The sequence below is a fragment of the Lipomyces doorenjongii genome (genome assembly GCF_038497915.1).
Source record: "Lipomyces doorenjongii strain NRRL Y-27504 unplaced genomic scaffold V1508scaffold_31, whole genome shotgun sequence".
Lineage (NCBI taxonomy): Eukaryota > Fungi > Ascomycota > Lipomycetes > Lipomycetales > Lipomycetaceae > Lipomyces > Lipomyces doorenjongii.
Window position 1 is genome coordinate 59,981 of NW_027118098.1, and position 24,534 is coordinate 84,514.

General features: G+C 49.7%; 9 protein-coding genes across 9 annotated transcripts; 5 read left to right on the forward strand and 4 right to left on the reverse strand.

Moving 5' to 3' along the window:
- Nucleotides 1–890: 890 nt before the first annotated feature.
- On the forward strand, nt 891–3,647 carry V1508DRAFT_419069 (aconitase family-domain-containing protein). Its single transcript, XM_066940548.1, has 2 exons — nt 891–1,226; nt 1,301–3,647. The coding sequence occupies exons 1-2, from the start codon at nt 1,041–1,043 to the stop codon at nt 3,422–3,424; spliced, it is 2,310 nt and encodes a 769-aa protein (XP_066795246.1). The 5' UTR covers nt 891–1,040; the 3' UTR covers nt 3,425–3,647.
- An 87-nt stretch (nt 3,648–3,734) lies between these two features.
- Nucleotides 3,735–5,544, forward strand: V1508DRAFT_387579 (acyl-coenzyme A:6-aminopenicillanic acid acyl-transferase-domain-containing protein). The gene is made up of 2 exons (XM_066937851.1): nt 3,735–3,923; nt 3,973–5,544. Exons 1-2 carry the CDS (start codon nt 3,885–3,887, stop codon nt 5,095–5,097), a joined length of 1,164 nt encoding a protein of 387 aa, XP_066795247.1. The 5' UTR covers nt 3,735–3,884; the 3' UTR covers nt 5,098–5,544.
- An 848-nt stretch (nt 5,545–6,392) lies between these two features.
- On the forward strand, nt 6,393–7,394 carry V1508DRAFT_433108 (uncharacterized protein; the record flags this gene model as incomplete). Its single annotated transcript, XM_066941970.1, has 1 exon — nt 6,393–7,394. One exon carries the CDS (start codon nt 6,393–6,395, stop codon nt 7,392–7,394), a length of 1,002 nt encoding a protein of 333 aa, XP_066795248.1.
- Nucleotides 7,395–9,215: 1,821 nt separating this feature from the next.
- Nucleotides 9,216–11,785, reverse strand: V1508DRAFT_419075 (beta-lactamase-like protein). Its single transcript, XM_066940549.1, has 3 exons — nt 10,831–11,785; nt 10,589–10,781; nt 9,216–10,536 (listed from the first exon to the last, which is right to left on the reverse strand). Exons 1-3 carry the CDS (start codon nt 11,767–11,769, stop codon nt 9,437–9,439), a joined length of 2,232 nt encoding a protein of 743 aa, XP_066795249.1. The 5' UTR covers nt 11,770–11,785; the 3' UTR covers nt 9,216–9,436.
- Nucleotides 11,786–11,914: 129 nt separating this feature from the next.
- On the forward strand, nt 11,915–15,335 carry V1508DRAFT_371842 (uncharacterized protein). Its single transcript, XM_066937497.1, has 2 exons — nt 11,915–13,237; nt 13,290–15,335. The coding sequence occupies exons 1-2, from the start codon at nt 12,215–12,217 to the stop codon at nt 15,162–15,164; spliced, it is 2,898 nt and encodes a 965-aa protein (XP_066795250.1). The 5' UTR covers nt 11,915–12,214; the 3' UTR covers nt 15,165–15,335.
- Nucleotides 15,312–17,074, reverse strand: V1508DRAFT_160206 (uncharacterized protein). The gene is made up of 2 exons (XM_066936069.1): nt 16,847–17,074; nt 15,312–16,782 (listed from the first exon to the last, which is right to left on the reverse strand). Exon 2 carries the CDS (start codon nt 16,696–16,698, stop codon nt 15,460–15,462), a length of 1,239 nt encoding a protein of 412 aa, XP_066795251.1. The 5' UTR covers nt 16,699–16,782; nt 16,847–17,074; the 3' UTR covers nt 15,312–15,459.
- A 187-nt stretch (nt 17,075–17,261) lies between these two features.
- Nucleotides 17,262–18,907, forward strand: V1508DRAFT_419080 (Cys/Met metabolism PLP-dependent enzyme-domain-containing protein). Its single transcript, XM_066940550.1, has one exon. It carries the CDS (start codon nt 17,445–17,447, stop codon nt 18,612–18,614), a length of 1,170 nt encoding a protein of 389 aa, XP_066795252.1. The 5' UTR covers nt 17,262–17,444; the 3' UTR covers nt 18,615–18,907.
- Nucleotides 18,643–21,791, reverse strand: V1508DRAFT_160192 (uncharacterized protein). Its single transcript, XM_066936068.1, has 2 exons — nt 19,374–21,791; nt 18,643–19,327 (listed from the first exon to the last, which is right to left on the reverse strand). The coding sequence occupies exons 1-2, from the start codon at nt 21,414–21,416 to the stop codon at nt 18,671–18,673; spliced, it is 2,700 nt and encodes an 899-aa protein (XP_066795253.1). The 5' UTR covers nt 21,417–21,791; the 3' UTR covers nt 18,643–18,670.
- A 749-nt stretch (nt 21,792–22,540) lies between these two features.
- On the reverse strand, nt 22,541–24,460 carry V1508DRAFT_419085 (Low temperature viability protein-domain-containing protein). The gene has a single exon (XM_066940551.1). The coding sequence runs from the start codon at nt 24,038–24,040 to the stop codon at nt 22,637–22,639; it is 1,404 nt and encodes a 467-aa protein (XP_066795254.1). The 5' UTR covers nt 24,041–24,460; the 3' UTR covers nt 22,541–22,636.
- Between the last annotated feature and the right edge of the window lie 74 nt (nt 24,461–24,534).

Genomic DNA, 24,534 nt, shown 5'->3' on the forward strand with positions numbered 1-24,534 from the left:
TCTCCGCAACGAGCCTCCTGACACATCCAGCCTTATTCTCCCGTTCGTGTTCAGCGTCCCCATGTAAGAAGAACAGTGAGAGAATTTAATCTTAAATATTCGTTCTGCTCAGACATTAGGTCTTCGCGTGCTTGACAGAAAGTATATACAGTCAATAATTATTAATTATATAAACTTGAATGCGGCTCATCGCAGGACAAATTCACCCTAACCCGAAGTTGTATGCCTGTTGTAAAGATGTATGTAAGTCTTATGTGTTACCGAATATTGATTTTGAGACGCTAGTGTTCTAACTAGAAATAAATATTGCGCTATTTTGAAGGTAAAAACGGCGCCGCTGGAGACTGGCCTAGTAGTAAAAGTTAGACAGTTCCGAAAAGCAAAGGTACTGTCCTCTGCATTCTACACACGCCCGCAATTGCGAACACCATGTTCTATTTGAAGACGCAATCTCGGTATGACCCATTGAAGAAGCAATCCATCCAACATGGAAGTCAGAGATCTCAGTTGCAATTTTCACTGTCGCCGATGTCGGACGGGACCCCACAGCGAGACCGGCGTTGGTTGTTAAGTGCCCGGCCGAGTGCGCCGATATCGCTCCCAACTTGGCTATAAGTGCAAATGTTAACATGCAATTGTGCCCTAAGAGCAATGTCTTAAGTTGTTGCAGCCAAGGACCCTCGGCGATAGGGCCACTAGAAATAATAACATTATTCGGTAAACTATCAAAGGCACACTAAGGATCCAGCTATAGTACTAGCAAAGATATTTTTTCTGAACAGTCAGATAACAACATCGCCTTAAGGCCGCACATGTGGCTAACTCCTCTTTAAGTTAGCAGTTAAGGTTACAAAAATATTAACGTTCACGGCCACTCTCCACCTGTGTGTGCAAAATTGGTATTTCAAAATTTTGCCATGCACCTAATTGATAACTTGCTTTGCGCGACTTAGATGACGGGCCGATGAATTTATATCGCCCCATCAGTCCCCCACTTTCTCGACATCAACGACTCCGAACTCCATCAGCCAGATCGCACAATGCCGTCAGCAGTTGAGGGACCACGAACATTATACGACAAGATATTTGATGATCATGTTGTAAAGGCCGAGAATGGCACATATTTGCTCTATATCGATCGCCACCTCGTTCACGAGGTTACCTCGCCTCAGGCATTCGAGGGCCTTACGAATGCTGGCCGAAAAGTCAGAAGAGTCGATTGCACTGTATGTCGCACATGTCACTGGTATCCCTGGAAATAAGGGCAATGTGAATCCTAGATCAATGCTAACGGTCGTAGCTCGCAACTGTCGACCACAATATCCCGACCACATCTCGCAAAACCTACAAGAACTTGAGCACCTTTATCGAGCAGGATGATTCTCGTCTCCAGTGCACAACACTCGAGGAAAATGTCAAGAACTTTGGTCTTCGTTACTTTGGCCTTGACGATGCTCGTCAGGGAATTGTTCACATCATCGGCCCGGAACAGGGTTTCACTCTACCCGGAACCACCATTGTCTGTGGTGATTCACACACGTCCACCCATGGTGCCTTTGGTGCTCTGGCCTTCGGTATCGGTACTTCTGAGGTCGAGCACGTCCTTGCTACTCAGACCATTATCCAGAACAAGTCAAAGAACATGCGGATTTACGTCAGCGGCAAGCTCCGGCCGGGCATTACCTCCAAGGATCTGATCCTCCATATTATTGGCCAAATTGGTACTGCTGGTGGAACTGGCTGCGTCATTGAATTTGCCGGCGAAGCCATCCTGGAGCTTTCCATGGATGCTCGGATGTCAATGTGTAACATGTCCATCGAAGGAGGTGCTCGTGCTGGTATTATTGCTCCCGATGCCACTACTTTCACGTACCTCAAAGGCCGACCTTTGGCCCCCAAGGGAGAACTCTGGAACAAGGCTCTCACGTACTGGAAAACACTCCACTCTGATCCGGGCGCCAAGTTCGACATCGATATCACCATTAAGGCCGAGGACGTTGTCCCGACTGTCACTTGGGGTACTTCGCCCCAGGACGCGCTTCCTGTTACTAGCACGGTCCCGGACCCAGCTGACTACCCCGACAATCCAGCTAAGCAAGATGCGATCACTCGTGCACTCAGTTACATGGGTTTGACGGCGAACATGCCAATACAGAATATCCAGATTGACAAGGCTTTCATTGGCTCGTGCACGAACGCTCGGATCGAGGATTTGCGGGCCGCCGCGAATGTCGTGAAGGGCAAGCACATAGCTCCCAACGTCAAGCGAGCCATGGTTGTTCCCGGCTCTGGTCTTGTCAAGTTGCAAGCTGAGCATGAGGGTCTAGACAAGTTGTTCCTTGATGCGGGATTCGAATGGCGTGAGGCAGGCTGCTCCATGTGCCTTGGTATGAACCCTGATATCTTGTCACCGCAGGAGCGCTGCGCGTCGACTTCGAACCGAAATTTCGAGGGTCGTCAGGGTGCCGGAGGTCGCACTCACCTCATGAGTCCTGCGATGGCCGCTGCGGCAGCTATTACGGGCCACATCACCGACATCCGGGAATATTATAAAGACGAGAAGAAGGCGGCCATCGAGATTTTGGTACCATCGTCTGCTTCAGCATCCGAAGTTGGCGAGTCTGAGTTTGATTACAGTGAAACCTCAGACTCCGATGTCCCGGAGGAGACCGAGACCGCCACTGGGTCAACTACAACTACTACTGCGGCGTCGGGTGCAGCATCTTCTGGTACAGGTATCCCAAAGTTCACGGTGCTGACCGGCTATGCGGCTCCTCTCCACCGATCTAATGTAGACACGGACGCTATCATTCCGAAGCAATTCTTGAAGACGATCAAGCGTACCGGTCTCAGCACCGGCCTATTCTATGCCGACCGCTTCGATCCTGTCACTGGTGCAGAGAAGCCGGACTTTATCCTCAACCAAGGCGTTTACCGAGATGCCAAGGTTTTCGTTGTGTCGGGTCCCAACTTTGGGTGCGGTTCGTCGCGTGAGCATGCTCCTTGGGCTCTGGCTGATTTCGGCATCATGTGCGTGATTGCGCAGTCGTTCGGTGACATCTTCTTCAACAACTCGTTCAAGAACGGTTTGCTACCCCTTATTATCGATGGCGAGACTATCAAGGAGAAGATCATGCCGGTCGCGGAGGCGGGTAAGCCTCTTACTGTCGACCTGGTCAAGGAGGAGGTCCGAAACGGTGAGACCGACGAAGTTCTGGCCACGTTCCATGTGGATGAGTTCCGGAGACATTGTTTGATTAATGGTCTCGATGATATCGGGTTGACGCTACAGAGTGAGGATTCGATTGCCGCGTATGAGGATTACCGCAAGAAGACGTTCCCGTGGTTGGAGGGCGGTTCGTCCCTTGTGCGGCCGATCATTCAGGGCAAGATTCCGGGTGTCCCGAATGTTGTTGAGTGGTAGTGTGTCTGGGACGAGTGTGGACTGTACGTGTTATGGAGTCGGAAAAACAGTGCTTTTTGTTGTTGAAAATTGTGTAAAAGTTTTATGCTTTATTTATTGATACAGTTGCATAGGTGGAATGTGGATATACATTTAGTGTTAAATATTTAAAATGGTTTAACTATACTTTCGATTTCCAGGTTTGTGCCAAAAGTCGGGCATGTAGTAAAATTATTAGTCAAGGACAAAGTCAGTTGCGGCGGGTGGTCTAATGTCATGTGGCGCATGATATCTCCCAGTCAACGTGTGGTCAGGAGAACCAGCGCTGTTCGTCGAAAACAACGTCACTGCGACGCTTACTTCCCTCCATTGTCAACTTTCGTCCTGGCCGCCCCTTCTCAGTGGCGTTAAGACTAGCTGGTTTTTATTGCATAGCATTTTAAGACGCATTTACTGGTATTCCTGATACGGGACGACGAAGATGGTCAACATATTACATTTAACGGGGACGTCCTACGACGTATGCTACCTCTTTGTTCTGCGCAAGATTGTCATAGTAACCTTAATAGATCGGATTTAGGCACGGCACTCTGGCTCGCTCGCAGATCCACTCATGTCTTGTCAATTACGCGACATACTTTGCCAATGCCGGCATGTCGCCCGGTGATGTCAAAGATCTTGCTGCCGCATTCTCGTCGACGATCCAGAAACTCACACCACATTTGCACGACGAACTGCGCGGTATTGCCGACGGCGCCAACGTTCCGCTTTTTGACATTGTTGCGCTCAATGCCCGGTCTGAAATTGCGCTTGCAGCCAAACCGGCATCGAGCCGACCGGACATTGAGTACGACGACGATGTGGAGGACGTGCCCATCCCGCCGGATGGCTGCACCACATTTGCTGAAACAACGCCAGACGGTGCGCAATGGCTCGCGCAGAACTGGGACTGGCAGACATCCCAGCTGGCGAATCTCGTGCTGCTCGAGATCGAAACCCCGGCCGGGTCGCCCGCGCACGGCGTCAAGCTCAAGACGATGACTGAGGCAGGCCTGCTCGCCAAAATCGGCTTCAACTCTGAGAAGGTCGGCGTGTGCCTGAATGCACTACGCGCGACGGATCTGGACACGGACAAGCTGCCGCTGCATGTTTTGTTACGGCTGGTGCTCGAGTCTGAGTCGGTTGCGGACGCGCGGCAGCGGATTTCGGAGGAATTTGGCGGCGGCGCTGCGTGCTTTGGACACTTTGGTGTAGCGGACGGGAAGGAGGGTGGGCATGCTGAGAGCTGGGAGATTGGGCCTTACGGAATCGGCGTTATCGAGCGGGATCAGGATCGGCGGTTGTATCATACGAACCACGCGTTGAAGGACGGACTGCGGATTCATGAAGTCATATGGCTGGAGGACACGACGGAACGATTGGCGAGGTTGAAAGAGTTGGTCGAGGCTAGTGATAAGAAGAACGAGGTTGCAGGGTTGAGCGTTGCACAGCAGAAAGACAGAATCTTCGCGTTCTTGAAGGACGAGGACAACTACCCAAACTCGATCTGTCGCACGAATGATGTCAGTCGGCGTGGACTGTTAGGAGAGATGCAGACTGTCTTTTCGATCGTAATGGATTTAAAGGACGCGAGAGCGTGGGTTGCGATCGGCAGGCCGAAGCATCCGCTTGAAGAATTTGAAGTGGCATATTAATTAATGACGTGGCACTATTCTGTCACCACTACTTGTTTATGACGATGAGTTGAGGATGTGCTGAGCGTCACAGACGTCTCGGAAAGTAGGTATTGATAATACAAATGATACGCGCTGGCGCCTTAACCAGTAGCACGAATCAACGTTGTCAGTTGTGTACAATAGGATACACTTAATATTTTATATTTTTATTACGCAATCGAACGGCCTAAAATCCCGGCCGCCGTCACACCGGAGAATGATTCAGACGGCGGTGCAGATAGAAACATGTCAGAATGTACATCAAACTAATTTTGTCATGCATGGCGTATGCACACTATGTCTGTACCAACAAGATTGGTTATGTCTTGTCAGTGCAGGATGCATTAAACCAAAGCCAAGACTAGTCATTTGACTTGGCGTGCGAACCGAAGGGGCGTTGTGACGTGTAACGAGCAATAAGTGACAGAGTGATTCATGACGAAAGGGAGATATGACAATAATGCGCTGGCTGGCTGTCAGTCCCTGGGTATTCGCGAACAGGTCGTGCCGATCTGCCGGCTGATGCGGATATCGCGGAAACTGCCCTGAATCGCCGATGTCGCACTGACCCCGTGACTTGGCTCGGAGTGTCGGAGTTTACCTCAGCCGATTATCGTCTCTGGTCTTATACGACGACCGCCGGGATCACACTAATAAGGTTCGCCACGGGCCGGCGCCGGCCTGGTTAGGTTTTCTTGCCTTCCCGACAGAAAATAGCAACGACTATGGTCCTGCGGGTCGAATGCTCGTGGCTCTGCTATTTTAATATTTACGCCCCGTGATTGCAAAGTTTTCATTTTACCCTTTGGAATGAAATATCCCTCAGCTTGGTTATTGTGGGTTCTCCGCCTGCAGCTTCCTACCCGTTATTGGCGAACTGGGCCAGTATTTTATTGTCGTGCTCCACAACTTTTCAGGGCGCGGGTCTGACACATAGTCAACGTGGTGCCGCAACGGAAGCCCCAACACAAGTCACTAAGGTACACTGACCTCGACATCCGCTGGTCGCGATCCTCACTCCGGCTCATAAGACTCTCCCACATCCCAACGGTGCAGTCTGCTCATTCGTCGACACACTCGGTTTGTTCAAGGCATGCTACAGCTATTTCGTCCTTATCCGCCAGTTCATTGTCATATATCGCGCCTGACCTCGGGTTCCGCCACCTCATAGTCGAATCTGCAGCTCCATCTTCGTCCCAGCTCGTTTGAAAATGTTTTAGTCAGATATAAGCTGGTTCATATTCGCGTCCACCTCACTCACACTCATACATACAATGACAACAGTAATCTCCCAGGCATCACGTTATCGCGCGAACCTCGCCCTCTTCGACGCTCACCTTGTGCGTGAGCGTCAAGAGGCCCAAGTCGCGCGCACGATCGACTTTCTCCGTCGGCAGCAACAGCTTCAGCACACCAACGCCTACGCGGCAGCAGTGCATGCGTCCCGTATTGGCGCCTGTGCTGCAAACACGTCGACGCTCTTGCATACCGCTACCAGTGCGGCGCCGCGACTCACAAGTCCAGATGCCGAGTCAAAGTCAATGGGCGAGGGCGCCGCGTCGAATTCTCAGCGCCGCAGACGCAGACGACGGCGGCGGACGCTCCATAATCATCGATTTTCGGACCGGTCCGAGTCTGAGGCTGGGTCTGAGAGCGACGAGGATAGTGACTTGGAAATGGACAGACGCGGCAGGACGTTGACGCGGTTGGGCGACGAAAGCAATGACACAAGTTGCGCTTCTAGTTCACGAGTCTTGAGTTCCACTCGTGGCGTGCGGTCTGATGACGAAGACCGGGTGTTTGAGGATAGCAGTGATGATGACGACGAAGATGAAGTCCGCAGGGAAGTCGAGGACTTCAAGAAATTACTCGCACAGGCACAGCAACAGGACTGCTTCTGCGAAAATACGCCGGACGAGGTGGGCAGCGCGTTAACCTGTGACGACGAAGAGAGCGAAGATGACGAATACGACTCTGAATCCGTCGACGACAAAGACGACGAGGACGACGGTGATGACTTGTACTCCTTTCCGCGCCGCCACAGTCTTAGCAAATACGACGTCTTTGATGACGAAGATTACTACGACGAAGACATCAGAAGTGAGGGCACTCGCGGCAGCTCGAGTTCAGCCTTGTCGGGCACGAGCCTGAAGTCGCTGAAGAACCGCTACACCGTTACTGATATTTCCGTCGACAATGACCCGGGTCGAGTGGTCCGTGTGGACAGGTTTATGATTAGCAGGGATATTGTACCCGATGCTGTGGTTAGGCAGTAATCTTGGGTGTTGCATTATTAGGCGTTTTTTAATGGATATACATTTGGCGATATACATGACCTATAGAATATAGAACACATTGATTGTGACAATTAGGTTGTTGACTTGACCCGCCGCATCTCCTTCCTAAATGATTCAGAGTTCAAGTGCCTTGGCATCAATCGCTGGGCGTTAACCGCAAAATTTTACACAACGCCAAAAATTTACTTGGAGTTTTGCCCCGCTTGACGTGGAGATCGACAGGTTCATCGCCAAATGTTGACAATAAATTTGTTCGCGTCCGTTGATGGCGGGGTTGCATCTAGCCGAAGCCAAGTTTAGCTGATTCTTTGATTGCATCACAGTTACTGTGAGACCCGATCCAACAGACGCTGCCCAACAAATATTGCGCTCCACTCAGATTTTGCGAGAAGAACGCTGACCGCCGCTCGTACTTTAGTCGGGCCACAAAGCATCTGTATAAGCGCAACGCTGCCAAAACGTCCAGATGACACCTAACCCTCAAATCTTGCGGAAATCCCTTGCAACTGTTCTATGGTTGCAGCTGTCCCGCGCACTTATTATCAGTATAGCTGACCGCATTTATATTTCCTAGCGCACAGTATTTTGGTGCAATAATCTCCACCTGCACAAATAATTTCGACCGTCACTCGCATTCCACTCGCGAGTCGTTTAAAGGTCTGCGTCTGCAGATATGCTGCAAGTGTCCCATGGAAGGATAGTTGCGCAGCCCCGACCCTAAACTGTTGCATGTCAAAGGCAAGGCAAGGGGCTGCCAGAGGTTTGTCCAATTCTCTGCATATTCTCATAACTACTGTACATGGCAGGCAACTCAACCGACAGCATGCGGCCGGTCACCCATGGCATGGCCTAACCCTTAAAATCGGCGAAATTGACTAAACCAGGTCCTGAAAATTCCAAAGCCGTCACAGTTAACGCACCAATTTCTGTGACCATCGATGATAATTAATGTATCCCGGTATCACAATGCGGAATCATGTCTTAGTTACGGCCGTACGTAATTGCTATTGTGCGTTTATGCACACCTAACCCTCGTATTCAATTATACTCCACTCTACCTGCGAATGCCTAAGAACCAAGGTCGCTGAATCAACTGCAAACGGAGACCCTAACACTTGAGGATCGCTCATAGCGAAAATGGAAGACTGAGAAATCCTGACTAGCCTAAAACACATGGCCAGCCAAAGAACCCGTCCAATTAGTCGCAGAAGAGCAAGGAACTCGGCCTTGATGAATCAGACGGTGCCATGATAGCATTTTGTTCTCGATCTAAGCTAAGTATGGCTTTGCCTGATCGACCCGCTCTACCGCCAACGGGATTACCTAACCCTCAATACGTGCAGAAGCTGTGACAAAATGTTCCCCTACGGCGCCGACTCTGTAATTTCTACACCATTATAAACTATTTGTTAACTAAAGGACCATATTGCGGGACACTGAAGAATAGTGGAAATTCTTTCTGGCTCCTTGTTCGTCGTTACACGGGCCGGAAATTCACTCCTCAAACGCACGAATATATGGTATATATCTCGCAAATTAAATGCTTATGTGCACACCTAACCCTGAAATTGACGTGTTCAGGTGTAGACATAAATGGAGAAACACAAATAGTTGGCCGTTGTGGACTCACCTAATCAATCAATCACGTTACGATTATTTAACAAGTCTTCTATTAATTTACAAAGATGCTCTACGTATTTAAACGGCTTTCCAAACCTCACAACTCGACAAAGCCATTCACATGCGCGAACCTCATAGTATTGAGGAAAGGGGGGCAAATGTCCCCCTCGCATATGGCTCTGACAGCTCGTGTTTGTTTAGTTTAGGCCCAGCGTCGCTCATACCGGTGTTTCTGTGACGCACTCCGAACCGTAGCATCGCTATGTGATCTGCTTCATATATTTAAATTTATAGCGATTCCGCAACTCTGTGCAAGAAACGTCATTTGACTACGCTTGCGATTCGTTTTCAGTGGTAGTGTCATAGTATGCGCAGATATACATGCATAAATAGAGAACAACTTACAATCGCACAATGCCTAGAGAGCCAACGGCCTCGACCAGCTCGGTCCATCCTTCTTGATCTCCCATCTCCCTCAGCTTGACAACCATTCCGTCCACCGCGATTGTAACCTTCACATTTTCGCACCATTTCTTGTCATCCTCAGAAATATCGCGAACCAAAAATTCCCCGTGTTCGTCTTCGTCCGCTAAAATTTGCCGTGCAGACAAGAGCCTTTGCAGCACGTCAACGCACATGAATTCCGGTAGCACAGGATACCGCGGAGAGATATGGGTCAGCAACACATTCTGTGCGCGAATTTCCTTTGCAACGCATAATGCTTCCGTGACGGTTGCGTGTTGCTTCTTGATAGCGTCGGAGAGTAGTACGTCGTCAAAAGTTGCTTCGTGGATTACGAGGGTTGAGTTCGAAGCCGCAGCTGCAAAGCCTTGGTTTGGACGACCGTCGCCGGTGTACGCGAGCTTGAATTGTGAGGAGGTTGAGAGAATGATGGAGTACGCTGGCTTACAATGAACTGCCGGAATGGTCTGAATTGACGCCAGATCAATGGCGTCGTAGAGCTGTTCGATGCAAGTTGGATCATACCGTGAGTTGGCGGCAGTGAGGTGTTCTGCGTCAATAAATCGCAGACCAACGGTAAGCTTCGGATAAACCTGACTCCAGTCTTGAAGCCAAATTTGGATATTCACTGGTGCAATCACATAAATAACTCCACTTCCCATCACTTGTGTCCACGCGTCCAGAAGAGTCAGCAGTCCCAGATGATGGTCCGGATGCATGTGACTTATGAATATAAGTTTTATCTCCTGTAAAATTGCAACAACACCTGCTGCACCGTACATGCGACGTAAGCTGTAGTAGGTCGCTTCGCCACAGTCGAGTAGAACAGAATCGTATCCTCCACGCGACGGGATGCGGACAATTGTCCCGATTACGTTCTTGAATGTGCTAGGTGATCCTGAACCGGTACCGATACAAATGCATTCCACATCTCGTGGTGACGATTGCCTGCGCTCGTCTTGCTGGACTATGCGTGCTGCCAAAGACGGCACAGCATCCGCGATGGCTGACGACATTTGCTTTCGAAGCTCGTCAAGGTCTGCATTGGAACGTTAGCAAATATCATGTACTGGTTTGAACGGCAGTCTTACCAAAACTGTATGTCAGTGGTTCTGCAATTGCTGGGATTATTGCCATATCGCTGCACGTAAGCTCTTTACGTAGGGCTGCATTATGCGCCTGCGGAAACTTCGTTGGCGAGAGGAGACCAAGCACTGTCCTAAGCCTTGCTGAACGTGAGACAGTGATTGTGTCAGGAACGTAAGACGGATGAGCGAGTAGATGCTATATACTATTTTAGTTGCAGTTTCAAGTTCCTCACGCGAAGACTTACCTTGCACGTCGAAGGAAAAGATTTCATGAACTGAGTGTATTGCTCGGAATATGGGTCAATATCGGGTCCAAGAATATGCATGACTGTAGACAATTTGCAGGTGTCGCTCAGACTGCTGGTCTGTGCCTTACGCAACCAATCTACCTTCGTCGCGGCCGTAATAAAGGCATGCGTAGGCAAATCCAATACAATGACCCCTTCCGCTTGTTCTGCAGGCTCTATCACCATTTCTGGAGTGACGACCGTGCCGGACGCAGTAATAAAAGGCAATCCCTTGCGTAACTGTCCAAATGCTGGACCAGGTGGTACCCCGAGCAGCTGTGCTTGCACGACATTCAATCGACCTGGCGTTGGATGTGGCTGTATGATATAGCACATGGACGAGCTGCGAGTGTCCGGTAGCAACAGCCGACGAGTGAGCGTGTCGCTTGGAACGGTTAATTTGGTGTCGTCGGTGGATCGTATCCTTTCCAAGATACTTTCAATCTTGCAACTCAGTCCGTCGTCGGCTGCATCGACTAATTGATCTACGCTGTCTAAGACAAGCTCGACAGGAAGGACCGTCATGAACTCATTGACGATCTCTTTCTCCGCATACCTCAGATCCACGTCAATCGTCTGCCGAAACTGAACTCCACGCAATGTCCCGATCGCCCACCGTAAATTCCGGCCTCCAAATATACTCAATCGCTTTCTTACTGCAGTATCCGATACACCGATCAAAAAGCCCGGCAGACCACCGAGTTGAGTCCAAGTGGTTTGCCCTGTCAGGAAGACGTCACGGATCCGCGAAAGCTTGACGGGACCATGGTCCGCGAGAGCACGGTGAATGCCTTCACTGAAACGGCCGAAAAGGAATTCAGCACCGGAGACGTTGAGACGAAGAAGCGAAGAATCGAGATCACTTGTCGGATGGGCGACTACTTGGACAGAAACCATTAATTACAGTCCATAAGATCAGCAACAAATATGCTCACGGTTGAAGGAATAAGGGGTAAGCCGCAACGATACGAAACCCTTGGCGTCGTCATTACAAAATTTGGGCAACTCCCAACTGCCCGCCGCTCAGCCAAAAAAATTTCGATATCAGACGCGACACTAGGCTAACATCAATTTCCAGTTCCGCACACAGCCGGCCTGTTTCTTTGTTTACGAGGCGGGTGGCACGTTTTCGACACCGATCATCACGTTCCGCCGCACTTTCGTCCCGCCGCTTAGTGCCGCTCGACGGCGCTCGTGTGCGCTCCCGAGTTCGCGTTCCCGCCACCTCGTCGCAGTTGGAGTCGCAACAGTCCGGTGGTACGCCGGAATATCTGCAAGCAGATATAGCAGCACACAGAGAAGCGAAAGCGACAACAACTCGAGCGACGCGCGCGTGCCGTTCATGTTCACCGCACGTATCGCGGTCCATCCGACCACGGATCTAGCGGGTACACTTCTCCAATGCGATTTTTCGGGCCATAGGTTCTTGTTTGGCCGTGTGGCAGAGGGCACCCAACGTGCCCTCCTTAGCCGTGGGTCGAAGCTATCGCGCGCTCGACAGATCTTTATGACTGGACAAACTTCCTTCGTGGACCAGATGGGCGGGTTACCTGGCCTATTGCTCTCAGCTGCTGACCAGGGCTTGCAGCAGCTAGCCATATTCGGCGACAAGAATATTGCATGGGCTGTCGCTACCTTACGACATGCGGTGTTTAGGGATAGCATAGACATTGCCGTACGCCATGCAGCGGAGGATATTGTGAACGATTTTATGACCGTGGTGCCGGTTGCGCTCGGCAATCAGGAAGACAGAAGTGTGTCCCCGGACGACGCCAAAGCGTTGGACGAATATATAACCAGTGTTCTCAACGCAATGTTTCCGCTGACGAAGAAGTCTGGCAATAACTTTGATGAAATCGCATACGCGGCTAAGCGGTTTTCTAAGGATCAATTAATTCGCGCGCCGGATGTTAGACGAGACAAGGGACCGTCAATGTCATATATTATTCAGCCACATACTGTTCGAGGAAAATTCAACGGACGGAAGGCAGATGAGTTGGGTATTCCGAAAGACAATACCCGCAATTCAATTATAAGTGGCAATTCGTACACGCTTCCTGATGGGCGAGTCGTGACAACGGACATGCTACTAGATCCGGACCAATATATTAAGCGTCTTATCTATCTTGACATACCAACACTGAGGCACTTTGAGGATGCGAAGAAGAAAAATTGGTTGGCCGACGTGCCAACTTATGCAGAGCATAAGATGGGGATGCGCACGAAGGTCGACTCACTTGATCGATTACCAGGGACACGGCATGCCGGTGCTGTTTCCGTAATTGTCCACCAACTTGGCCGGGAGGTGCACCCTTTCAGTCCAGAATATACGGAGTTTATGAAACAGTTTGGTCCTGAGTGTGAGGTACGAGTGTAATTGTCTTATCACCATTCTACTTGAGGCTAACTTGCAGAAGCACATCATTGGGCACCCTGATTATATTCCTGATTCAATATCCCATACACGAAGCGCGCAGCTAAACGCCGCGCTCCGACTCGTCTCCCCAGAAAATTTCAACCAACTCTACACTGCTCGTGCGAACAGTCAGATACCAAAGAAATATCTCCCTCTTACTCCTCCACCAGCTGTCGCCCGAATTACGCGGCCGAGTAACTCGCCTTCGCCAGAACCACAGATCGAGAACCAGGAATTCCGCGCTATTCCACTGGTGACCGGTATAGAGTACAGAGTCAAAGGATCTACAGTCGAATCAACTGCGTCTGAATTTGCGCAGGATGCGTTGACGAACTATGCCGCGCTGGCAGACATGCAAGAGGAGTTGTTGAGTGATATCATGGTGCGGGCCCCTGATCTGGCCGAACGAATAAAAGTCTCGCAAGACAAATATTACAAACGACAAGAGAGACACGTGGCGCTGCGCGGAAGGTACACGAGTGATAGTCCGAGCGAAGTGAGCAGTAGCAGTAGCAGCAGCGACAATGAAAGCGAAGGTATCGCAGTATCCGAAGACAAGAAAGCGTTTGGTAACGTGTCGATTATCGCAGTCGGCACAGGGTCGGCGGTGCCTGCTGTGTTCCGCAACGTCATTGGCACCATCGTTCGACTGCCGTTTTACGAGCCACCGAACTATAAGCGCAGATACTGGAAAGATGCGCCGTTTATGACGAAATCGATTTTATTCGATTGTGGCGAGTCCACGGTTGGGAATTTGGCACGCATGTTCAGCCCTGGACCCGACGGCGTCGACCAGAAACTGCGAGAAATAAAGTTGACGTTCATTAGTCACATGCATGGAGACCATCATTTCGGATTGTTGACATTTGTCAAGGCGCGCCAAGAAGCGTTTACGAGATATCGTATTCAGCGGCTAAGTGAGGCACATTTGAGCGACACTCCTATGGATGACAATACATTGTATTTGGTTGCTCCCCAAATGGCAATTGGCTGGCTTGAAGAATGGGAACAAATATACCCAGGATTGCTTGACGGAGTGCGATTTATTGACGCACGATTTTTTCTTCGAGAACAGGAATCGCCGATATACACTCCACATTTCGCGTCCGTCTTCAGCGATCTCAGTCAGTCGTTGAACATCGCAACAATCCGAGTCGTGAAGGCTGTGCATTGCTTAGACTCATACTCTGGCTCGATCGAGTTTCACAATGGTTTCAAGCTCTCTTACTCGGGTGACACGCGTCCGAATGAGAATTTCGTCGACATTGGTAAGAACACCAGTCTTCTGATCCACGAAGCCACAATGGACGACCCACTTCTCGCCGACGCGATCTCGAAGCGCCACTCAACTGTCTCCGAAGCCCTCGGAGTTGCACGACACATGAACGCACGCAACCTCTTCCTCACACATTTCTCCCAGCGCTATCCCGTATCACCGCGGTTCTTCGCCGCCTCGGCGGGTGAGCGATTATCCGGCATGCGCGGGCTGCGCGAAGATCGACACGGGATGTTTTTGCTGCGGAACATGAGCAGCGTCTTTCAGGAGGATGCTGAGAATTGGAATCGCTCGTTGAAATTGACGTTAGCATATGACGGCATGATGATTAAGATGAAGGATATGCATAAACAGGGATCGTGGACTGATGTTCTGCGGTTCGTGTTTAGGAACCTGTTGACAGAGCCTGAGGAGGAGAGTGATGAGTTGTTGCCGAGTCAAAAACCAATAAAAGGGCGTAATCCACCGAAAGCTCGGGGAGGCGCGCCGTGGGATAAGAATGTATGGAAGAAGAGGAAGAGGGATAGTCCAGGCTTTGTTGATAGCGCGGAGGAAGGGGACGCTGCTAACAGGAGTGCTGTGGCAGGGAATATGTTATAGTTGTATATCTAGCATGCTGTATCAGGATTCGATGGGGGGTTGTTGTGTGAAAAGGTTTTGTACATATATAGTCATCTACATTGTCTGATATCATTGGCAGTCATGACTAGTGGTACACTTCGTATAACGGAGGTACGACTGTCGTCTTCACGATATTAACGGATTATTTTGAACAACCCTACTCCGATCTACATACATACATACATACATACATACAATAAATACAAAGAAAGAAACCAACATTATACCCTGCCTACCGGTCCCAATTTATATCTAGTACTTATAAGATTAGCACCTACTTAACGTACACAGCCCATGCGATCGTCATGACGCCCAATGCCGTGAGTTTAGCCCATCCTGGCAGAGGAGCATCCGATGCCGAAATCAAAATCGCTGCCGCGGTGGACACGAGCACGACGATATGCGCGGAGGAGGACCACTTAACCAAGAACCCAGACGTTAAAAATAATACACCGAGCGCGATTCCAAGAAGAATAGTGACAGCGCTCGAAACTGCCAATGACACAGGCTCTGCACTGGTTTCGAATGGGTAGTAGGATTCGTAGACATAGGCTCCGATGGTCAACGGGATTAGTGTCGCAACTGAGAACAAGAAACCGACGTAGACTGATGCTAGCCATGCCGCGGTTTCGGTGGCTGCTTGTTCGAGGTAGATAACATAGACCCATAGCATTTGGACTACAGCTACCGGGATGGCTTCGAAGCCGACAACCCAATCCCAGGCGAGGAGCGCTAGGGCTTGCGGGGCGACGTTGAGAACACTGCCGACGAGAGCTCGACGAGTAGTTTTGACTGGGATTTTGAGCAGAAATTTCTGAAGGACAAGGTCGAGCGGTGGCAGAACCGAAAAGTAATTCATATGCATAGAGGTCATACTCTGTCTAGAGGCAGAGAACGCAAAGACTGTGATGTAAATGACTTGTAATATCCCCAACGCAAATGCTCGGTACGTTCGTTGTTTGTCGGAGAAGACGGCAGCGACCTGTAAATGGCTTCCAACAGTACTAGCAGAGTTGCTTGACGACGTAAGGAGGAGAAACCGCGCGGGAATGAAAAATCGGAGCGAGAACGCGCAGAAAAGGCTGATGCACAACGCAAGCGGGATTGGTGACAATTTGAAGTCGTGCTCGACGTACGTGAATACGACGATACTTGCAACCAGCGATACCGACAGACCTAGAATCTTCGCTGGCGACACCGCGGATATAGCACCAGTGTAGTATGTGGCGAACGATGCTGACTGTGTGCTTGGATCTAAAATGGTGACCGGGTAGACAACTTTGCCGTCAGTTGGTGAGCGTAAAAGATTGTCCATCGGAATACTGTCGGTGCGCGACGCAATTGTGTCTTCGACTAGTTCTGGATTGGGGAGGATGGCCGCAGAAGTTCGACGGACAGTGGATGGGAGCATTGCTGACGAGACGGCTTGAGGAGAAAATGCAGCGGTAGCCACAGGATTGAGAAGAATAGCAGCAGGAGATTGTAGAAATGAAGATGATGATAACCTATTCATCAGCTTCGCGTAAGGTAGTGGGTGACCGTGCGCTCTGACTATACTGTTACCTTATCGTAACGGCTCGCGTATAGTAAGCACTGTCTGCTCTTGTCAGTCAGGCCCAGTTGTCAAGTATATCTAACCTAGCAAGTAGATAGATTTGTACCGTCATACACCAAAATCTGTTTGTCGATTGAATAATTGGATATGGAAGCGGAATTGGTGATGTAAAGAAACCGGCGTTGGCCGGCTCGCACGGGCAGTGTTAAATCTAAACCGACCTTGCGTGGCGAAGCGGGAAGAATCTTCAAGAACTGGCTTAGCTCCGGTGAAAACTTAAAGTCTGATACGCGCATGTGGCGGTGCGTATGGCGGTGCGATGACACATCAAGCTGGACCAAGGGATGCTATATCGAGATATTCGTTTAGTCGGCATTTTTTCTCACTGTGGGATATTCTAGGATTAGTGAGCGTTACAGAGCGATTAGATTCAGCGAATTAAGGGTGTGTTTACCTCTGATGCCTCACCGCTACCGTAGGGTAAGGTGTCATCCAGCTAGACTTCAAATAATTGTCCCGGCGTCGCGTTCTGACTAACTTTCATCGGTTTCGGCGTACAACTAGACTACTTAAATAAACGATTCTGACAGATTTCGATCATCTAAACTTTACTTGACTCTCCTTTCAATTTCCGTTTTCTGAACGTAAAGTGATAACAAACTGAAATAGGTGTATAGTTGCGTTTTTTGCATATCCTCCACGAAATGTCAACAAACGGGCTTTCAGATCTCGACTTGCAGATCGCGTCACTGTCAGTGCATGCTGACGACTCATACGCAATAGTCTCCGATGTCGCGCCGCCGCTCCATGTCTCCACGACATATCACTACAACTCCGACCCGAGCAAGCTCAAGTCTGCTAAAGAATACGACATCAGAATCAGAGACGAACAGAGCTCGTTCATCTACTCCCGTTTTGGCAACCCAGTCGTCGAGCGTGTGGAAGCCGTACTCTCCGCAATACTGAACGGACACGCGGTGGTGTACAGTAGTGGCCTGGCTGCATACACCGGCGCACTGGCGTATTATAACCCGAGACGCCTGTCGATCGGCGATGGATACCACGGCTGCCACGGTGTCGCGCGCATATTCACCCGTTTCTCCGGCCTGGAACAAGTTCCATTATACGATGACTCTGTGTCCGCAGGTGACCTGGTCCATCTCGAGACACCCATCAACCCTACGGGCCTGTCGGTAGACCTCGCCAAAGCCGTGGAGTTTGCTCACGGCCGCGGCGCGAAAGCCATCGTCGATGCAACATTCGCGCCGCCACCTTTGCAAGACCCGTTCGAGTTCGGCGTCGACATGGTCATGCATTCGGCGACGAAATACCTCGGCGGGCATTCGGACTTGCTTGCCGGAGTGCTCGTCACCAAGGACCCGCAAGTGCGGCAAGCATTGTTGCAGGATCGGGGACTACTCGGTGGTGTGCCGGGAAATTTCGAGTCCTGGTTACTACTGCGGAGTTTGCGGACTTTTAAATTGCGTGTGGAAACGCAAGCGAGGAATGCCGGGAAGATCGTCGCGTGGCTTGACTCTGCTCTCAAGAACAACGAAATCCCGGCCCTAACAAAAGTCTACCATTCGTCGCTGCAAGCAGAAGAATTTGTCAGACAGCAGATGAAGAGCGGCTTATTCAGTCCGACGTTCTCGATTGAGGTCAAGAGTGCGCAGGTCGCAAAGTCTCTACCGTCTAGATTGAAGCTCTTCCATCATGCGACTTCGCTGGGCGGTGTGGAGAGTTTGATTGAATGGAGAGCGATGACGGATACGAGCGTGCCGGAGAGTTTACTTCGTCTTTCGATCGGTGTGGAGGACGCAGATGACTTGATCGCAGATTTGAAGGCTGCGCTATTGTCCTTTAGTGCGAAGTAAAGATTTAGTTTGTGTATCATACATCATTTGTTCAGAGACTATATACAAGGACACGATTAGACTAATCCAAATCCAGTTGAATGCTCGATTGCCGTGCGAAGCATCTGCTCCATTTTCTGCTTGCTCCTATACTCCGGCAACAACAACCTCCCAAAGCATGTCAACGACGTCGGCAATCGGTCTGAATCCGGCCCGTTGCGTTGAATCACGAACGTCACACCCGAAATACCATCCACGACCGGCACCCGTCCACAAGCCGTCACGAATTCTAATAGTTGTAGTCTGTCCTTGGGCGTGAATCTCTTGACAATCTGCCAGAACCACTCGATAGCGGGATGAAGTGCGGAGTACCCGTCGTCGTAATGAGTGACCCTCTGTAACTCTCTGACGTCAAAGTCCTGTGCATCTTGTCCTTGCGTGAGAGCCATGAGTTCGACAGGTGTGAAGAGTTTGGTTAGTTTGTCTGGAATCAGCTTATTCCAGCCGCGTTTAAAGGCGTCGAAAAACGGTGCAATTGTGACGTAGCTCAAGTGCTCGATATACTCTGCCACGTACTCCTTCTTGTTTGCGTCCACCAAGGCTGGAGACGGACTCCCGCGCATTGGGACCGTGACGGTCCCGTCAAGTGATGTGTAGGTGTAGTCGAATGTCAATCCAAGATCTTCAATATTGATATCGTCGGATAGCACCGATTTCAGACCAGCAGCGAGTGACTACATAAACTTAGAAGGACTCCGGACATCGCGTAGAACAACTTACCGGGAAAATATCCTCAATATCTTCTGGCCTGTTTGGCCTCTCACCAAGCAGCATCATGTACATCATCTTGGGAAATGAGACACTGATCGTACAGCCGTTATACACCGCCAACGCGACAGTGGAGCCGATAACTTCAAATCGATCCACACTATCACAATATCCCTGATGAAACCAAGCCCTCTGGGTCCCGCTATCGATGGTAAACATGCCGTACTCGGGATCACAAATTTTGCGGCCCACGTTGGCAAAGAGTTCGACTTGCAGGCCGCCGTGATCGACCCCGTCTTCGCCTGAGCCGTAAAATCTGACTTTGAGTGGTTTGTGCAGTGTATTTGACATTAACCCTGCACGCACGCCTGATAAAACTGAGCCAAGTAAATCGGTTCGGGATACGTCTAGAATCAAGTAGAGCTGAACGTATCGCTGGAGAGCGTACTGCATCGCGACATGTTGGGTAGCCGAGTTCACGAGCGATCGAATACTGCTTATCGGCCGTTCTGGGCCTGTGGGCGTTGCTGAATGAGGGGTAGACGAAGTCGACTCTTGGGGTGGAACAATTCCGTTTTCTAATATGTTCGGCCGCAGATAGCGCGACGACGATGAAGGGTAGAATCGAGTTACGTGGTTGATGAGTGCCGGGACTGTCGTGGCATGTCGATACCGCGCGATCATACTAGCTAATGACCGATGACGCAGCAATTCCACTCGTAATTTCAATGATAACACATACGGTGCGTAATCAAGAATATGCAAGTACTTTCCACGATCGCAAGTGTCAAAGTCGGCAAAATACGATTCATGCGTGAGTTCGCCGACTGCATCCATTGCCCCGACAACATTGACGTACGCAGGTGACATCTTCCATGCCGCTCTCCACAGTTCGACGCATTTTGCAACGACACTTGTACGCTTGACAAACGTGACTTGTCCCCGTGGCCAATGTAGTTTGATATAAGCTTTCGCCCAGTGTGCTAGAACGGCGACGGTATCATCGGCGTCTTGATCTCCGACGGTCATGACGAACATGAGAAAGACAGCATCATCGATCGTGAGAATTTCGGTCAATTGGACAAACAACGCCCTGACGGACGCATTACTAGGAGAATACAAGGCATGAAACGCCGCGCTTGCCGCCATTAACGTCGTGGTCGCGCGGGATGTAAACAACACATGTCTTGCGTATCGGTAAATGATAGATGACGCAAGAGCAGTGGCGTGAATAAGCTGCAAAATCGACGACTCCTCTAATACTGTTGTAACTTTTTCTGGTGTCTGTTCGACCTCGCGCCGCCACGCCAAATGTTTTCCAAGCATTCCCTTGAGCCCGATTGTCAGTGCGTCGACAATCTCGGCATATTCAAACGTATCGGGATCCGAATATGTGTCGCATACCAATCGAAACACAATCCGAAACATCTCCGGTCCAGCGCTGACACACGCCGTCAACTTCTCCACGGATGAGAAGATATTGATCAACGACAAGGTGACGAATTGCCGATTCTGAACATCCCCAGATGCGCGGCGCAATAAAAAAAGGTCATCGACGGAATCCAAATTTTCCAATGTTCTGCCGTTGTGAACTGTGTCCCTGACCGTAGTTTCAAGCGGATCAACGAATAATCTGGCATTGATGCTGCCGGTCCCGGGTAATCTTTTTCCATCCGAGCTGGTCACGTTGATGGCCTCCAGTATCTGATCCGTGTCTTCTGAAGTCTCTGTACTGGAAGGACGTAAGTTATTCTCCTGTATGATTATTCCAGGACACAGCGACTTCCTTTCGTTTAAGGCGACCAATCTCCACGCGATCTCCCGCGCCGAGTGAACTGCCAGCTTCCGACCACCCATCCAAGACGCGAACGAAGCGGACGAGGCGCAAAACGGTGTTGTGCAATTTTCTTCATCGTTGCTGCGACCACATCCGGTGACTAGTTGGCGCGTATAAAGACTGACGAGACTGGCGATTTGTTGTTTCCGCACGCGTGTCCGGGCATCGTCGGAATTCATGTACTTTGTACGCTCCTCGACTATGCGATTGATGCTCATTATTAGGAACTGCGTATTCACCAACTTCACTGACTTGTCAGCATTAAATAGTAAGGAGATCCAATCTATGTATTGTCACGCGGGTGTATGCTTTTGTTGATCAGATCCTAGTGCACGCGCTCCAGTTAGAATGCATTACAATTCGCGCTCATTCTATATCGATTTTATCGATACTCGCTATGCAACTCGATCATTAACAGAGTCTAGGTATGCATGCCATCGCGGATGGATATTCTTAGAAGACATGACAACGAAAGAGAGGTGGGAAATTATATACGACCCGCAATCCAAATTAAGCCTCTCTCACTAATCCGCCGCGTCTTGTGTTTGTGGTACAATTTGTACGGCTGTACACTTGGTACCAAAATGTCCCCTGCAACTTGCACTAGCAAAACTTATAGACACAAATGATCCGAATGTTCTGCCAAGCCTATACTACTCACTGAGTTTAAGTCATAATCTTCATTTTATGTAATAATGTATTCGTTCACAAAAACTACGGAATGTAACGAATTGAGTTATTTATTAACTTTGGTCTCAACGGAAAACTGGCTGACTCTCAAACCTGACAGTATATTAGTGAGTCAGGTCGAAACCGGATTCCCGGTGGTCTAACCTTTTTCAATTTCAGGGTTAGGCACGCATGTGCTATCATATAATGCCACACATACACCATATATTTTGCACAACTGGCATCAAACGTTGGGAAACATGAGCCCCAAATAACGTCTTTCGCCGTATACTTTTTCATCATTTGATAGAGTTCTAGGTACCAAATTAATGATTCGCTTAGAATATGGAGTATTTGTCAATATTTGGGTGCGATGGGCCGAAATAGACCATACACCGAACGTCTACTGATATGAATTTTGTATGTTCAGGGTTAGGTTCCTCGGAACTAAAGGGCAAAGACAGGGAAGGGTCAAACACATTTATCATAGCCCTGGGCATAAATACTCTCCGCCAAATTCCATCTTTTCGTTTCCTGTTATTCGATTATCCGCCAATTCTTATTCGTGCGAATATTTTGGCGGATAAAATCAGCCATATCCGTCATCCGCCGACAGCCGTAATTTGGTGGTATGATAGTCGTAAGGAGTTGGTTTTTGATAACAGATAAGTTATTTGAAATTGGTAAATAACTGCCTCTATTATTTATTATCCTAAGAACTTTTTCATAACCAGCATCTGTGAGATAAACACCAGTATATACAACCAAACTAATCCTTCAACCGATACCGTCGTTTAATATATTCTGTCTGCGGCTTCCCCAGCTCATCCTTAATCTCTCGCAACTGCGCCAGTCCTCGACTGGATTTCTTGTTTATGCGGAGTTTGCCGTTAGTTCCTCTCGTGGAATTGCCCACACCAGCGCCAATAGCCGGTGCTTCCCGTACCAGTCGTTTGCCAACTACATTGTAGTTTTCTAAAAAGTCATCCATGATGGCATTGAATGTGGTGGACTGCATGGCTGCCGCGTCGTGCTCGTCGCCAGCGACGCTGCCAATGCCGGTACCAGCCATCGACGAGTTCTCGTCGAAAATTGCGCTTCCATCGTCATCGTCATCGGAGGACTCGTTGTACATTTTCTCGATTTGGTCAAAGCGGTCGTCGAGGAGGGATAATCCTTCGTTGCGGAACATTGCTGAGCTGGACATGGAGTATCCGGAGGTAGACGTGCGTGCCGTAGGGGGTTTTCTGAGTTTACCTGCGCCTCGGCCGAATGACACTAGTGACCCCAGCCCGTCTTCGTCGAAGTCGTCGTCCGAGTCTGCTGCACGCTGTTTGGACTGCGAAATCTTGAACTTTGCGAATTCGGCTTCCCAGTCTTCACCGTCCACGTCAGCTACTCCTTCCTCCTGTGCAATAATCTTGTCGGCATCCTCGGCATTCGCATCTTCTGTGATAATCTCTGTAAACACAGCATCGTCATCTTCAACGTACGCGTCATCCTCTAGGGCCTCAAGCACTTCCCGCAAATCAGGATCCATATCAGGTTGTAATCCCGAAATCGCGTCCGGCACATCTTGTTGATCCTGGTACGTCCTCCGCAACAAAACCTTACTGGGTAAAACATCAGCAGGTAACACCCTTTCCGCATCTTCGTCCTTCTCCTCCTCGTCTTTGAATTTAATACCGGCCGTGCGGCGCGTAGCACTTCGAACAGACGGCGCGGGAATGAACATGGCCGGTCCAGCATCTGGCCGTCCTATTTCGCGTAAATGCTGCATGTAATCGTAACTACTATCGTCAAACATAATCCCATACAAGGCTGCCTCGCCCTCGTTTTCTCTCCGTCCATCATATCTATCCGCCTCGGCTTGTAAATCTTGCAAGGTCTTGATCTGGGACGGGCCCGTCGGGCGCGTCCTGATGTCCTCCCGCTCTTCGGCATCGTCAAAAGTATGGGGGGAACGGCGTTTTGGTTTTTTCTGAATCTCGACAAAGACACCGGTCGGCGCCTCAGGGTCGTGGATAAGCGGGTCTTCCTGTGATCTGTAGACCAAGCGGTAGCGATGTGATGTCTTTCTGTTGAAGCCTTTTTGGGAGGATGGCGCTGCCTGTGCTTGGTCGACAATTAGCGTCGAAGCTGGTGTGATTGGCGACTCTGTTGAGTCTGTCATTGTGCAGTTGTAACTTGTAGATGTTTGCTAAAGTGGTTAAGAAGACGTGAGGATCGCATAAAAATTTAGTGATGGCCGCGCTGGGCGGTTGGGAGGAAAAACTAAGGGGGTGAAATGCACTTAACTGAGCCGCTCTCAAGAGACACCGAGACTAAATATTCCAGTCAGTTCAATTGTATATAGTTAGTGCGCGATACAATAACCGGAAAATGAGAAACAAGAGGATCTCAATTGTTCCTTGCTTAAGGCACTGAGCTGAAAGGTTCGCAAGAGGGGTAAAAGAGTACAATCAGACGGGAAATTCTTGTTTAGTACTGAGGAGGTCTTAAAAATTGCGGAGGGAGCTACGAGAAACAGGTCATAAATCGTGGGCGTCCGCGCAGGCACGAAATTGTTGGAAATTGAGGAACCAGTTGTAAGGGAAGACGCTGAAGAAGCATCCGCATCTTCGAATCTGTTCTAGAGGATTAGTCGGACTCTCATCCCCACCCAAA